Source organism: Perca fluviatilis, chromosome 16, assembly GCF_010015445.1.
Source record: "Perca fluviatilis chromosome 16, GENO_Pfluv_1.0, whole genome shotgun sequence".
Classification (NCBI taxonomy): Eukaryota; Metazoa; Chordata; class Actinopteri; order Perciformes; family Percidae; genus Perca; species Perca fluviatilis.
This window is the reverse complement of record NC_053127.1, coordinates 28463386-28480382: the sequence shown is the minus strand read 5'-3', so window position 1 is coordinate 28480382 and position 16997 is coordinate 28463386. Positions and strand designations below refer to the sequence as shown.

The following is a 16997-nucleotide window of genomic DNA, read 5'->3' as shown; positions in this document are numbered from 1 at the left end:
AATCCTATACTGACAAGTCTCTTCTGCTCTTTTTCTCTCCTGCATTTCTAACTCAGCCTAAACTCTGTTTTTTTTATCTCACCTTCTGTGAAAAGGTACTCTTTTACCAACCTTCTCATGCCTTCTTCTCTCTTTCCAAATAGAAACCGCTATAGACTGATCGCACTAGTTACCATGTATTCTAAATGACGTGTTGTTGTTGTTTTGTTTTTTATCCCCGACAGGTGATGAGGACAAGAAATATCGGAGGAGATGGCGACAGGACTAAGACCTCTCCCTCAACACACTCACACACTTAGACACACGCCTACCCTTTTCCCTTTACGAGCTAGGAACCTTTCCTCTCTCCCCTGTCCTCATTCCCCCTCTCCTGCATGTCCAACAAACCACCACTAGAAATGAGCGGGGGGCTTGCATGAGAACGAGTGTGCAAGAAAGAGAGCATGCGTGTCTCCTGCAAGCATGGCTTTGTACGATTGTGTGAGTGAATGATGTGTGTGTGTGCGTGCGTGCGTCGCGTGCGTGCGTGCGTGCGTGCGTGCGTGCGTGCGTGCGTGCGTGCATGTGAACAGGCAGATGAAGATCTGTCTTTGTAGTTGCAAGAGTAAGAAACAACTGCAGAAAAGAAGAAGATATAACTGCCCAGGGCTCTGCTTTTTAAAGATTTCTGCTCATTGAGTTTCTGACTGTATACAGTACAAACATAGTGGTGCAGTAACTGGACTTTGGGGAGGGAAGGAGAGGGAGGACAGGGGAACGGAGGTTGAGAATACTGGGTGGGAAGGGAAGGGGAGGGGTGGGGGAGGACAATTTTGAAATTAGCGCTGAGACCGAAAGAGAGAGTGAGAGGGCCAGATACTGGGGTACACGCTGGCAAAAGAAGAGCATCAGCAAGTGGGACCCGTGTAGAGAGAGCCGTTGTTTTCGTGTGCGTCCAGAAAAACATTATTTGGAAGTACCGCCCGGGCTTGTGCCACCCACACTACTGGCAGCGAGTTCCAGCCAGCTCTGCGGGCGCCTTATCAGCTCAACAGCATCTCTGGCCAGTGTGTCACAGCGCGCTACTCCTTCATCGCTCTTTCTCTTTACCCTTACCACATATAAAGTCTAACTCCCGTTGATTGTGTTTTACGCAGAATGACTCTCCTTTTGCCTGTCTCGGCTCTCTGTCTCTCTCTGTCTCTCTTTCTCGCTCTCTGTCGAGGAGGCAGCTGTGTTCCCGGGGGGGGGAGGGGGGGTCGCGGCTTTAATCGTGCTCTTGAGTTAGGTCGTGGAGATGTCGCTCCACCCACAGGTGTGAATAGCTTTACGCCACTTGGCCGCTTCCTTGGCTCTTAATTTCGAGGAGCTGAGGTTCAGCTCACAGACTTGGCAAACTTAATAAAAATACCTAAATAAATAAAAAATGTCAAACCAGCATATCAGTAGAGTAGTCGTCAGCCAGTCCACCCAGCTGGTCCTGTTAAGCCTCACTTTAATGTCCATCTGCTGTGCTGCCATTGGAGTTTTGGCTGTCAAATATCTAAATTAAAGGCAGATCTGAGCAAGAGGATAAAGCTCCGTGACATTTTGTACATAATAATTGTCTTGGAGCACCATCTTCCTTTTCATTTCTTCAGTTATTTCTAACCCCGCACTAGCGCTAACATGTGTGTGCATATAGCCTTACTTGAATTAATTTGTCTGATTTGACTTGACAGGCTTTTGGGTGATTGAATGGCACGGATGATGTAGTTAAAGTAAGTTAAGAAATGGCAAGTAAACTGCTTGATTGTCTCACTTGGTCATGAATCATTTATATATTAAGCACATTTGCTGTAACATCCATGCCTTATACAGCCCACTGCACCTCCACATTGAAAATGTGGTCCAAATGAATGTGTTTCTGCTAGCCGTTAATCAGCCCCCACCCCCTGCCCTAACGTGCCCTAACAGTTCACTCTGATCGCCTGCGGTCTTACAGACTGAATGTCCACCTGGTCTGAGGCATGTTTAATAGGAAAGCCTTCTTAGTTGTGCTTAGTGCGCTGCTCCCTCAGCTCCTCCTGCTCTCTCAGTGCTTTAGCGACTCACTTTGGTATTGTTTTATAATGACTAAATAGTAATGTATATGACTGAATGAACCCACGCCGTTTGGATTGTGTCTTTAAGTCTTAATGATGGGTTTTGTGTTGGGCCCTGGTGCTCTGTGGACTGGGTCAGTGGTGTTTTTGGTCTCTTGTTGCTTCCACATAGGGCAGAGTAGAGCGTGCACATTAAAAAAAAAAAAAAAAACTGCTGGGATAAAAAAATATGTCAATGAATTTAATCATTCTAATACACAGATCTTCAAACAATTTAATCAAGGCAACTAAAGGCAACTACATTTTAATTGAAATGAATTAATTATTGACAATGTGCATATCTTTCTTCTTTTTCCCTCCTTTTTTCTTGCTTCCAGACCTGATTTCAACAAGCAGGACTGGTTTTGTGCCGTGTGGCATCAAGCATGGTTTAGAATCTAAAGGGAACTCCATCCTTAAACACTTCCAATATTAGTGACCAATCTGCTAATGCTTAGAGGACTGTGTGTGTTTGTATTCATCTATTTTTGTTGCTTGGTGATGTTTTTTTTTTTTTCTTACTCCCGGTGGATAACTAGCCAAACTTAGATGGCATGACATCATCCAGTCAGATATTTCCAGTCCTATATGCTCTCTGGGGTGGTTGTTGCTGTCTGCTGTATATTTCCAACAACTCCCTTTAGTAGAAGTTGATGAAGCAAATTAAGAGAAAGGACACTAAAAGACATCACCAGGCACACAAAGCTATGAACATTAAAGAAGATTTAAGGGTGGAATATTCCTTCTAGTTTTATACCAGAAGCTGGATTTTGTGTCTAGTAAATAATGGCTTGATGCCGATTCTATTTGACTAGGACTGCAACTGACCCTTATTTTCATTGTCAATGAATCTGTTGAATATTTATGAATCGATTTAATGGATTAGTTGTTTGGTCTATAAAATGTCAGAAAATGGTGAAAAATGTCGATCAGTGTTTTCCTCAAATGTCTGTGTTTTGTCCACAACTCAAAGATACTCTGTTTACTGTCACAGAGGAGAGAAGAAACCAAACACTATTCACATTTAAGAAGCTGGAATCAGAGAATTTCTACTTTTCTTTCATGAAAAATAACTCCAATCGATTATCAAAAGAGTGGGCGATTCATTTAATAGCTGACAACTAATTGATAAATCGATAAATCTTTGCAGCTCTAGACTTTTCATATAAACACTCACACACATACACGTACTATGGCCTATGTTGATAATTATATTAAATGTCAAAGACAACTTATTCTTAGGAGACAAAAACAGATGCAGAACGACAAGCTGGTATCTGAAATGCCTCATCAGTCAATGATACTCCAATGACTCGTATATCACAATAGTTGGAGATTAATATAATAGTTGACAACTTATTGATTAATGGATTCATTTTTGCAGCTCTAATTTTGACATAAAGCAGCGGTTATGTTGAGTTTTTGAGAATGTGGCCCCTCTGTCCCTGTCCCAGGTCTCCATGGCTCTGTAACATGCGCCAGCACTCTGGCCACCAGGCACTATAGGTCTGTATAGCCTTGTTATTTACTACTGAATCCTCAACTCTGTACAGAAGATGAGAATATGATCGCATGGAACCTTGTTACTGTAATAATAACCTATACAGTATATAATATTTAATTTTTTGATAACTTGCATCAACGAAACCTACTTACCGACAACACAGACTTGCGAGAAACCATTTTTTTTATTATTCTTTCTTTGAGCACATGGTATCTAAGGATCTCCTCTTTTTTTTCGTTTTGGTTTTGTAGAATAGAAAGGTTGTTTCGTCATTGTTCCCATTTGGTTTTTACAGTTGCTGGGGTTTTGTGTCTTTTACTGTAGGGAAAAGAATACGACGTTATCATGTTTAAGATAGACAAGAATCATACTTACGCTGATTAAAGACGATGACGCTGATCATTTCGGGGATAGTTATCCGGGGCGAGAATGTTCCAGAAATTGTGAATGATCTGTGTCTGGTTTACACTGAGCGATAAGCAGTGATGAATCCTGGGTTATGAAGTTTTATGACTGTACATTGAAGGGCTTGGTGTGGATGCGGGCTCTAGAGACCCCCCCCCCCCACCCCGATAATCCCTTTGGCTCTGACAACTCTTCTGGCATGGTACTCAAAGTCCTCGACCATCTGTAAAAGAATAACCTTTACTAACCGTGAAGGAGTGATCAGGTTCATATGAATAACATCTGAACAACCGTTCCCTTTCTCTGTCTGTATAGACGAGTAAACAGTCTCTAGAGCCCGAGTTCCACCTCTGAGAAATTAAAAGGATTCTCTGTATTGCCTTGTTAATATTAATTGTGGACACATAATTTTATAAATGACAAACACGTGGAAATAAAGATAATTTATCTTGTTATTTATTCAGAGGGTGTGTTCTTTTTTTATGAACTGTTTTAAATGTGAGATATGAGAATATGAAAGAGTTTTCCACAAAACCTCCTGTCAACAGTTTTCTGTGGAACTACTACTTTGGTAGAAGTAGTTCCAAAGGAAACTGTTGGCAGGGAGGTTTTGTGGATTAACCTAAATGGTCCATGTCATTTTTCCATGCCTTACAGATCCCAAACTAAATTCCATACAGAGATGTGACACTCGCATATCTCAAAACCTGGGCACATACGATAAAACTATCTGCATGGTTATACTGTGTATATACCACAAGGGGAAGTGTGGGACAAAAAGTTGTAATCCTTTTCCCGGGGTGAGCGAGCACAAAAGTAGAAAGCTCTCGGTCAAAATGTATTTTGCAAGTTACAGTTTTTCTTAATTATTTTGATGCAGCGTTAGAAACACAAGGCCTAGAATAGGTGGTACAGACACCAAAATGGATTCCATTTGCAAAACAGCAAGCACATGCTCCAAAAGATGTCACAACAACTTCTCATGACCGAGTGTAGAGTGTGCACATCCAAAAAACGTGTACAAGTGCTGGATCAGAAAGCAAACGCCAGACAAAAGATCTGCACGCTGCACTGATCGATCCCAGACAATTACACTCAACAGAGCAACATTTCGATCTAACTGAGATCTTTGTCAGGCATCGTCAAATAAGCATCACACATCAGAACGAGCAATACATAGACACTAACACATCTTCCATTACTCAGGTGCTTGTGATTGCTGCGTGATTAAAGGAACACACCGACTTACTGGGACTTTAGCTTATTCACTGTAACCCACGGCTCCAGCATTAGCTTAGCCTAGCACAGAACATGCAGGTGAATGGTTCCAGTAATCCTACTGCTCCGAATTGTGACAAAAGTGACAAAATAACGCCAACATGTTCCTATTTCCATTTTGTGATTTGTAGAGTCACAGCGTGTACAAATAACAACGTAACATGACACACAGCCGTCTTCTAACTGTAAACAAACTGGGAACTATATTATCAGACAGGCTTGCTGCGAAGCAAATCATTCCGCCCAAGTACTATATTCTTCCACCTGAGAATATAGTTCCCGGTTTGTTTACAGTTAGAAGATGGCTGTGTCTCACGTTACGTTGTTTTTTGTACACGCTGTGACTCTACAAATCACAACATGTAAATAGGAACATGTTGGCGTTATTTTGTCACTTATTGGGAGCAGATTACTGGAACCATTCACCTGCCTGTTCTGTGATGGGCTGATGCCGTCAGACAGCCTTAACACGCACGGAGATGAGAAGGGTATGTATGGACTTGTCTAACTCTGGGGGTTACAGTGAATAAGCTAAATTCCCAATAAGTCGGCGTGTTCCTTTAAGAGTCAATCACTCTTGGACTGAACCAATCAGATGTATACTAATACTCTTTATATAGGTAGGACATAACATAACCTTTCCATCTGTGGAAAGAATATATACAAGAACAAACAAAACCGTTTTTACTTGTATTTTTTTTTTTTTATATTTTAGGTCCATATGTGTGTTTGTGTTATGTGGTGAATGTGAAAATGAACTGCTACCTCCTCTGTCAGCTGTAGCCACTGAAAAGAAATAAGCAGAGAAATCAGGCCAATTACAAAAGCTGGTCAGTCTGACATCATATTGCCTGAGCTCATTACTATTCATGAGCTCGCCCAGTTGGGCTGGGTAAAGGATTCTGACAGCCAGGCTCTCATTGGCTAGTAGTAACCAAGGCATTTTTTCCACAAAAAATATTACAGAGTCCATGGTAGAACTTCAGACATCACCACAAAGTAATGAAATACGTGTGGCAGGGCACCTTTAATTGATTCGGTAAAATGTCAAATGAATCACATAAATCATCCCAAAAGGAACCAATGATCATAGAAACAAGTCCATAGAAAAGTCTAAAATAAAACTATAACTTTTTCCAAAAAGGGTTTAAATGACCAAAGCACAAACTAGCAATGAGCCAACATTTGTATTCATTCGAAACGAATGCATCAAATCATAACTTTAGACTGGCAAACATGAGGTTGTAATTAACAGACCTGAAAATAAAATTAACAAAAATATTTGAGGCGGTCTGTTTACTGCTTTCATTTACATCAGACCATCAACATCCTGCCTGCTCAGACGCTTTAAGTGGGTTTGATTGGAGTTAACTTTATTTGCCTTGGTGAGCTCATAGTGCCACAGGACACACATCTTACTAATAATAAAACCATAATAAATACACAATGATATGCCTTTAAATGCAATAAGGTTGGACTTGTTTTAAAGCGCTCCGATTTAAAACAGAGTACATGAGTACAGAGTCATCTCATGTTGCTACCAGACCTACCACTGTAGTGTCATCATGTCATCATCAAGTGCATTAAATCAATGGCGTGTGTGCATTGAGGCGGTTGAACCAGCAGGGGGGGATGTTACACCACCTGGCCTGTATGTAGAACGCTGTAAAGTCATGTCAGGATGTTTTATATGTATCCATCTTTCGCAAGTAGCAAGGGGGGCTGGTTTTGTTGTATATTGAAGACCAATCCCAGCAGTCTTTGCTGCTCGTGTCGTGAGCACACAATGTCAACGCAGACGGATCAATCCCACTTCAACAGGACAGTCAGAGAGACTTTCTACGAAACAGAGAGCCACCAGCAGCCTTTAGATGTTTCAACTGTCTGCATAAACACCATCACTTGACATGCACCTACTGTGCATCTGCCTGTCTGACCACCAGTTACCACGCAGCCACGCCTACTTTGCTGTGCTTCCTCGAATCTCACATGTGAGAATGACACACACACGCACGCACGCACGCACACACACACACACACACACACACACACACACACACACACACACACACACACACACACACACAAACAGCCTCTCCAGGGGAAGTTCCTGAGGATGAAAGTGGGATCCCAAGAGCTGTAGGGAAAATAGAAGAGGATCTCATTAGTTATTATTTCCACCCTGAGAGCCTCAGAGGGATGCAGGGTAGGGAAAGTCAGCAGGGGCACTGTCCCAGTGAGAAACACACACAAACACACACAAACACACACACACACACACACACAATGAAACTCACGATGATAGAGAAATAAAGGAAAGGTCACACACAGGGACAAAGGTGTTGGGATGGAATAGGTTCTTTTGGTCTAAATGTGCCAGTTTTAATAATGTGCAAAACTTCTTCTCATTGATTCAGGTGCTCTGCTAAAGTCACAGCTACATGTCAGGACAGTTCTGGTGCACCGAAAGAACAAAGCACGGAAAGTGATCAGGGTTAATATTGCAATAGCTTTTTTTCTATATTTATTCTGAGATAAAAGACAGAAATGAATTGATTAAACATGTTGATGAAACACTGATACAACTCAAGAAAAAAACCTTGATGCCCTTCTGCAGGTGAAATAACAAGACCCTGGGGACTTAAAATGACACCACACACACACACACACACACACACACACACACACACAAACACTTTGTTGTTTTTCTGAAACAGGCTACTGCTTCTATTGATTATGAATTGTTAAAAAAAAACCAATATAGAGTCAAACTTAGTTGGTTTCATTATAGAATCCTACAGAAATGATCTATAGTATAAAATGTCTCTACTTTTAAACCAGGATGAAGTTCTAACAGAAGCAGGAGCCACAGATCTTTGGTCATACACCATGCCTACAGTAGACTAGCTTGTTGTGGCCGATCTCTTATATGCACATACAAGGCTGTGTGCTGCTGGCTGATTTGCACTATGACTCATATGAAAACAAGCGGAGGCTGCTCGCGGTCTGGCGGGCTCCGTGAGGACACTCATCCAGAAAAAGCCCCTGGGGACAGAAAAGGCTGAAAAATACTTTAAATTTGAGGGGTGATTGTGCTGTGAGGGAAGACCTTCTGCCCCTTACTCCACGGTGTCAGCTAGCATTGGACCGTGAGGCTCAAGCTGCCAAGAAACTACATGAACTTGCAATGAACTTCCCTCACACAGTGGAAGGGAAATTACCCTTTGGTTTGGTCAACCAGCTGAGAAATAGTCTAATATACTGTGCAGTGTTTACAGTGACTGGAGGCTAAAGCCAGTAGGGGTGGAAGAAGTATTTAGATCCTTTACTTAAGTAAAAGCACTAATGCCACACTGTAAAAACACTCCGTTACAAGTAAAAGTCCTGCATTGAAAATGTTAGTTAAGTAAAAGTATGTAAGTATCATCAGAAAAAGTACTTAAAGTACTAAAAGTAAAAGTACTCAATGCAGAAAAACCCTCACATTTTAGAAACTGGAAACGATCCAAACATTTCTGTCAATCCACCGACAGTGATCAATCGGCTAATCATCAGCTGGACTTGTAGGCCTGTATATTGTTGAGTAGCTTAATTCATAATAAAACATCGTATTCTATAAACTACATGTGTTTTTTTCGTGCAAAAATCTTAATGTGTAAAGTAACTAAAGCTGTCAGAAAAATGTAGTGGAGTAAAAAGTACAATATTTTACTCTTAAATGTAGCGGAGTAGAAGTAGAAAGTGGCATGAAAAGAAAAGACTAGTAAATTACAAGTACCTCAAATGTGTACTAAAGTACAGTACTTGAGTAAATGTTTGTCAATGTAAATGTTACATGTCACCACTGGCTCTAGAAAAACGCCACCAACATGATGGCTTTTTAAAATTGATTTCCCTCGAAATCCATTCTCCGTTATGTATCACTCCACTGGAGTAGGAGACTGCAGTCCAATTCACCAGCAGCTCTGACGTGTAAATGGATGTGAGTGTGAGGTGAAAAAGCCCTGCTAAGCAAATATCCCTTGGGGGGGGGGAGGTTAAATGTGTCTTCAGGTAATGTATGTAATTGATTGTGATGGCCATCGTTGATGAATTTACTGCCTACAACATGCTCCGTAGGCTACAGTGGAGTCAGTTAATTAGATTGTTACCCTCTGCAGTCACAAAGCTGTTCTGCTTATCTTCACTAATTACTCAGACGTTCATTTATTTGAATTCTCTCAATTGGGAAATGAAATAGAAACATGGCCAGTAGAGGCGCTAGCTGCACTTCAGCGCAATAAATCCACTGTTAGTTAAATCCAATATTTAATGGAGGAGCAGTAGAGAATATTCACACATGTGGCATCTGTGCTTACCAACACGTAAAATCTAATTGCCATGCACTCGTAATGCTACATTTTGTTATGCAAATCCGAAATGGGGATATTTAGTAGCCTATAATATAGTGCAGGGAATAATGGCACGGGTATTGGCCATGCTGTGGGAACAGGGCGGATCTTAGGACCCGTGGATTCATTTTCTTGTCGAATAATAAAAGTTGGGGTTATCTGTGTGCTGTCGACGTGCTTCAAAGCAGTCTCAAAAGCGTGTGTGAGAGCGGCCCTTCCTCTGCTGTGTGCACGTTTGCAGTGGCGCAACAATAGCCAGCTGCGGAACGGCAGTGCGTCCGTTCGGCCGCTGGGTGTCTGCACTCTGGCTCTAGTGAGGGAGGTCTGTCCGTGGTTTCCGGAAGAGAGGGTGTGACACATGGGACACACACACACACACACACACACACACACACACTCACTCCACACGTCTCAGGTCAGCCACAGCTGATCCTCAGAAACACTTATCGCACTGAAGCCTGTACGGATGCTCTGTGTCAACGATCAGCTGTGAGCAGAGTGAATCAAACAGGCACCGTGCATCCAAACGGGACATCCCTCTCTCTCCCTTTTGACTTGAAACGCTTAAAGGGACTCAAACACGCCCGACTACTCCGTGGGGTAAGTGAAACTTTTTAAGATCGTCTCATTTCTTCCTGTTTAGTGGCAGGGACACGGCAGGTCGCTGCTGTGTTGAATACGGGGAAGTAAAGCCGCTTGCGTGCATTGCAGATGGAGCACACTGCACGTGTGTGTGTGTGTGTGTGTGTGTGTTCCCCGCCGTGTTTTATTGTTGTTCAGTCATTGAATTGTTCACCGTCGGGCACATAAGGCTATATTGACTGCTCTGCAGTTGCACTGGATTTGAACCACTTTACAGACGCGCGCGCGGGCACACACTTTGCGCCGTGAAATTGAAAGCCGCACTGACTTGCACGCCATTTATGTGCCAATTGATCTGGGTCATGCACCTGTCGAAAATGCTGTATCCTCACACCTCTTACATAGGACATTTAGCTGTTATAAACTGGGGTCCGGGGGGGGGGCACCAGGGACCTATCAAGTCGACTAAAGAGGTCCCTAACAATTAGAGGATTTCGTCAGACAGGGATCTCTGCTTTGATCACAGCTACAGGCTTCCCCCCTCTGACCCATCCTCAGAGGAGTCCGTGTGTATATCTAAGAGCCCTGAAATGATGTATTGATTAGTCAACAGACAGACAATTAATAAGCAACAATTTTATATATATAATATTGAGGCCATTTGTCAAGCATAAATGCCAAACATATGTTGGTTCCAGCTTCTCAAATGTGAGGATATGTATCATTTTTTTTCTGTTGTGTATATTGTAAATTGGATATCTTTTGGGATGTGGACAGTAAGTTTGACAAAATAAACAATTTAAAGATGATCTCTTGGGCTCTGGTTAAAAGAAATAAGGATTATTCAATATGTTGTTGACAAAAGGATTAAACAATTAACAAGACGAGTGGAGGTATTATTGAATAATAAGAATAGAGGTTTGTGGCAGCCCAAATGAACGTCGTTCTGTCTGTAGTACTGCACGTTTTTGTTATTTTCATTAGGCCTATTTTGTGACCTAATTTAACAGAAAGTTACTCAGGTTTTGTCGGTTTTAAGCAAAAAGAAACAACAAAACATGGTTTCACTGCTTTAAAATGACTTGGTGTCTCATTTAAACAAGCGATGGCTTCATGTCCGCCTCAAGTGGTGCTCATTTTACTCTGTTAATCCCTCATTCATGAGGCACGGGGCTGAATTGTTCCTTTTGAATTGACTTGAAGGGTGACTTCAGAATAAACCGACTCTCCTGCGCTGCACCTTGAAACAACAATTACATGAATGACATGCAACAAATTACAGATTACATTACATCCACTTTTGTTCCTAACGCCTGAGGAATGAATTAGTAGAGTCTGCTCTGCATAGTGTCTGCTCAGCAAAGAGAGAACCAGTTTCACTTATGGTTGGTTTACTTTGACACTATGTTGATCTTCCCAGGCCAATATTTGGAATGAGCTCTGCTGAATTGGCTGGAGGCTGCATGTGTTGCTGCAGACGAAGCAGTTCTTTCCTCTTGTGCATTCATATTACGTTTTGTATGCAACTTTATGAGCATTAAATGGCCAACATGGGACTGTGACACGATGTGTGACGGGCTTGTATCAGACCTAAGAGCAAGATTAAATGCTTTTCCAATCCAAAAAACCCAGGATCATGTGGCTGCCTTGCATTTTGTCCTGTTGTACCTGTGCAATTGCCGAATCTAGCCGCAAAATTGTGGTTTGTACGGGACATGTGTATATGGAGAACAGAAAATAGACAACAAAATGTTCCCAGAAATGTGCCAATAGCTGTTCTTTTAACTATGGATTTTTTTTGTCTGGATGGGTTTTCCTTTGAGGAAAGAGGTGTATTCTGATTGAAAAGAAGAAGGTTTACAGTAGTGTAATGCCTTGCGTCATTTTGACTTGTGCTTGCATGTTTTATATGGTTTGCTTGGTGTAATTTAGCAAGTCCAGTGTCACTTCTGTTTCTTGTATTGCTGAATGTGCTGACGGCTCTAACTAGCTCTAACCCAGCTACCAAAAAAAAAAGGACATGTCAACAGCTCCTTTAGCCCCTCTGGGAAATCACTTTAGCATTGTGTGTGTGTGTGTGTGTGTGTATCCCTGTGTTAATGTATGCCGGTTAATGTGCATTAGTATTACTACATCAGTGTCGTGAACAGAGGCCTGGACATCATTCACCCATATTATGTCAAGCACAGCTAAACTCTGAGAATCGGAGAATAAACAGGAAGCGTGTCTGCTCTTTGAGTGGTCTGTGCTGGTTGTGAACACTGCTGTACCCTAATGCTGCTCTTATTGCAACAATTGTCGGCCATCATGATCACTAAATCAGAAATCACTGTATAGTACATACAATCTGCAGGAAGTCCAAAAGACCTTTTTATAGTCGTTCAGTGTGTAATTTCTTGATGTTGATGTATCCCACAAGAGTGTGTGTGTGTGTGTGAGGTGTGAGTGTGAGTGTGAACCACTCGGATAAAAAAATCATTTCATGACCTAGGCATTAGTAAGGTTTGGCGTATGAGTGTACTTAAAGACAGCCTATAATTAGAAGAGTCATACTAGCCACGCTAGCAGTGCATTGATGTCATCATAGCACTTTGGTCCAGACTGAAATATCTTAACTATTAGATGAATTGACCAAAAAATTTTGTTCCGACTTTTTTTATTGTCATGCTTATCGGTCTTGCCAGCTCCGGTGTCATTGTTACAGGTATTCTGTACTCGGGGAAACAATCTGGACAACGGTGAATTAAAATTAGCCATGGCTTTTTTTTTTTTCTGGCGTTAACGTCAGAAAACAACAGTCCAGTCGGTCTAGAGCAGAGTAGTGCTGGGTATCGCCAATGATTTCCTGATTCGATTTCGATTCATATTATGGTCCCGATTCCATTACATTTCTGATTCAGTATCGGTTAGGTTAGGGAAGGCTCAGTTACAATACCAATTTTGCTTAGACACAAAAGATATTATCGGAGAACTTATGCTGTAAATTGTACAAGCAAGAAACAACCCTCAACTATTTTTTATAATGCACCAGGTTAATGTTTACATTAAAGTCCCAGTGTGTAACGTGTTTAGTTGTTCATTATCAAAAATCTGTGTTGCCCGTTCACTAACTTGTACTTTTTCATGAATATTTACCACCACCATCAATTCCAAGTATTCCTTTTGGCTTGAAATTTACATTTGCATTCTCATGACCTGGGGTAGACGCTCCATATTCATGCGCCATCTTGAAATACGTTAGCCGATGAGGGACATACAGGACATACTGCTCCGGCTTTCGCGATTTCGCTGTCACATGATAAACTCACAGGTGCTGCTAATGCTGCTAATGGGTATCGTAGCTTCCCGGGCCCCCGGCAAGTTTGAAGAAGGAAACATGGAGGACCATACTTATTCAAACTCCAAATTTCAGGAACAGGAGTCTTCTTCTTCGCCCAGAAAAAGAAAAAGGATATGGAAAAGAGACCGGCTTTTTGAAGCGTGAAGGCTACCGTTAGCTGTAATACGTACTTTGAACTGCGTGGCGCGAGAGAGTTGATTGTGATATATGATCTCAACGCTAGATGGGAGAAATTCCTACACATTGGACCAAGGGGGTCAATTAACCACATCCATGGCAAAAGGGCATATATTAAAACATTGATTTGATTAATCAATTTTGAGAAATTGATTAATTGGAGAATCAATTATTTATTTTAAGATCATTTTTGGGGCATTTTCAGCCTTTATTTTGACAGGACAGCAGGAGATGTCAAAGGGGAGATGACATGCAGCAAAGGGGTGCGTGTCGGAGTCGAACCCAGGCCCGCTGCGTCAAGGAGCAAACCTCTACACATGGGCGCCCGCTCCACCAACCGAGCTCTCCGGGCGCCCAGGAGAATCAATTATTTTAACCCAGCCCTAGAGCAGAGTATGTGAATTAAAGCAACAGACACACAGAGCTACAGATTTCTGAGAGGCCAGAGACTGCCTACTTTGTATCTGTGTGTAAATGCAGCATTAGTCTTTTTATTCTGCCTCTCTCAAGTCTCCTAACTTTATGCATGTGTAATACTTTACTGCTGGAGTACCCCTTTAAATTGAGGCTTCTGATTGTGCCAGAGTCTCTCGCCAACTCTTCCTTGCTTCCCAGCTCTGAGGCAGCAAATGTTACCGTGGACAAAAATCAGGCCTTCACTTAAACAACCTATGCTGTAGTGATTCTTTAGTATTCGGTGCAAACTGTACAACTAAGAAATCGTACACACAATTAAAAACAGCTAGACGTTGAGTTTAACGTTGATAAATTAAGACAAATATCCACATGAAGTTCAAAATTGTGTGTGGTTCAACTTTCATTTCTGTGTAGTGAGTGGCTGCCATAGGAGCTCACAAACATGCATCAAATAATGTCACTAATGACTCCACTGAGGCTGCTTCCAGGAAACAATCCGCCCAATCAGGAGGAAGTATGCACAATATAAGCAGTGCTGTTGACCTCATACTGGTTGTCAATGCTGCTATGGACTTAGTCTGTGCACTAATGTTCACATTTTCATCTTTCTCTTGTCAATCAGACAATAAGATTTCGGTCTTCACTACCTCAACACCACAACAAATTTTTCAATATTTTTGCATCATATTGAAAATAAAGTAAATTACACTTTTACTATAATGTTATTGTTCTTATTAATTTTGTTTCCTATACCCATATTTTAGAATGGCAATGAAGGGATTTTAAGGAAGGGGTGCAAAATTAGCCAGGATTACAGTAGTTGTGTATGTTCTGTAAAATATAAGCCCCCATTGCCCTGACTGGTCCCAAAAGTAGCCGAAGAGGAGTTGACAAAACTCGATCACTTTGTGATCTGTGACCTTGTGATTGTTTTGTTTGACAAGAGCCGATAAATGCATGGGAATACAATATGCATCTGTCAGACCTTTGAATGATCCCTGGCTCCTCCTGTCACATGTCGAAGTGCCCTCTGAAATTTAAACTAAAGATACTACCACTACATAATCAAACAGTTTTTGGACAACTTCAAGCCTCTCAGTGGGCGTTTTCCATGGTAGCAGTTATCTTTGTGTGGGCAGTGTGTGCGGATGAACGCTGTGTGGCTTTCCTCCGTTGCCGCAGCGCACGGATTTAGGAGCAGCCAATGTCTGCTAATATCCGCCAAATGCTGTGAAACTCGTCACGGAGGTCTGCTGAGATCAAGTGGATCTCGCATATTTCGGCAGACCTTGGCTGCACTGAGCACCGTGCACTGGGGCCACGGAGGGAAGCCGCACGCCATTCATGGAAACGCACTGTCCACACAAAGATGACACAGAGCTGGATTAAAATTGGCAAAGAATAAGAGTCATTGGCAACAGGCATTATACAGAGGAGGACTTTATATGTTACCCGGAACCAAAAATGCCCATGCAGATTTTTTTATTTCTACTATATATAGCACATCGTATTGAATACCTTGTTGTGAACAGAATGCATCAATAATGAAAACGGAAAGAAAACTGCACAGAGAGGAGGAATAGCTTTGACCAAAAAAGTCTTAAAAAACTCAAGGTTGATAAATAAAAGGCCTTTTAATTAAAAAAGAAAAGAAAATGGACACCCTGCTTTAATTGAATGGTACCTTTCACTCTTGCATATTTGCATCACATTCCAAATATGATTCAAATGTCAGCTACATTAAAAGAAATGTAATTGTGAAACTTGAAGAGAGACAAGTCAGTAACAAATGTTTTGAGGGTTTTTTTGTGTGTGAGGGTGAATACATAAATACATTTCCAGGTCCTCATTAGTTAGTACTTTGCCAGGCGCACAACCCCATCTGCATATTAGCCTTCATTATTCAGAGCACGACCAAAGACTCTGGGGGTTCTCACATTTTTTAGTTAACCTCATCCAAGCACTTCTCTCCCATTCTCGTGTGTGTGTGTGTGTGTGTGTGTGTGTGTGTGTGTGTGTGTGTGTGTGTGTGTGTGTGTGTGTGTGTGTGTGTGTGTGTGTGTGTGTGTGTGTGTGTGTGTGTGTGTGTGTGTGTGTGTGTGTGTGTGTGTGTGTGTGTGTGTGTGTGTGTGTGTGTGTGTGTGTTAGAGAGAGAGAGAGAGAGAGAGAGAGAGAGTGTGAGAGAGTGTGAGAGAGACACCCACTGGGAACCTACACTAGTTGAGTTCTTTAATCATCTGGAACATCAGTTCTAAGAAGGTTGAAGTCAAACCAAAATCATTTAGCGATGATGACGAAAAACAAAGAATCCATTAACATGTTGTTTAACCAACCTGCTGCCAATCGGACAGATTTTGTGTTTTGTATAAACAGTAATTTAAGTAGCTCAGTTTGACAAAAGAGACAATGTTAACAGCATTATCAGGCAGTGAATATATGAATAAAAGTGACACTGCTGCAGCTTTGTCGAATTCTCTTGCCTCGTCGCTAGAGCTGAGCAATATGGAGCATATCAGATATGATATTCTTGACCACATACCTCAATGTCGATATTGTAGGGTTTGACAATTGGTGCTTCTATCTTCACAATAAAATTTTAGATAAATTATCATCAATAATGTGGATATAATGACTGAGTGGGTAAAGGCAAATAATAGAAAGGCTAGAACAGTCTAACATCAGCCTTTTAAACTAGGAAAATACTACAAAACTAATCCATATCTATATTACAATATCCAAAATCTGAGACAATATCTAGTCTCATATCACGATATAATATTGATATGTTGCCCAGCCCTACT

The 16997-nt window shown here is 41.5% G+C and overlaps 2 protein-coding genes across 3 annotated transcripts in view; both read left to right on the top strand.

Annotated features, from left to right (window-relative positions):
* atp2a3 (ATPase sarcoplasmic/endoplasmic reticulum Ca2+ transporting 3) overlaps positions 1–4470 on the top strand; it is a 63216-nt gene extending 58746 nt beyond the window's left edge. Inside the window, exon 21 of the mRNA XM_039777281.1 lies at positions 225–4470. Coding sequence (XP_039633215.1) covers positions 225–268 — 44 coding nt within the window. The 3' untranslated portion in view covers positions 269–4470. The remainder of the gene's footprint in view (positions 1–224) is intronic.
* Positions 4471–9871: 5401 nt separating this feature from the next.
* Positions 9872–16997, top strand: part of camkk1a (calcium/calmodulin-dependent protein kinase kinase 1, alpha a) — a 71145-nt gene continuing 64019 nt past the window's right edge. For both annotated transcript variants that reach the window (XM_039778141.1, XM_039778140.1), the window contains exon 1: positions 9872–10280. The gene's annotated coding sequence lies outside the window, so the exon portion shown is untranslated. The remainder of the gene's footprint in view (positions 10281–16997) is intronic.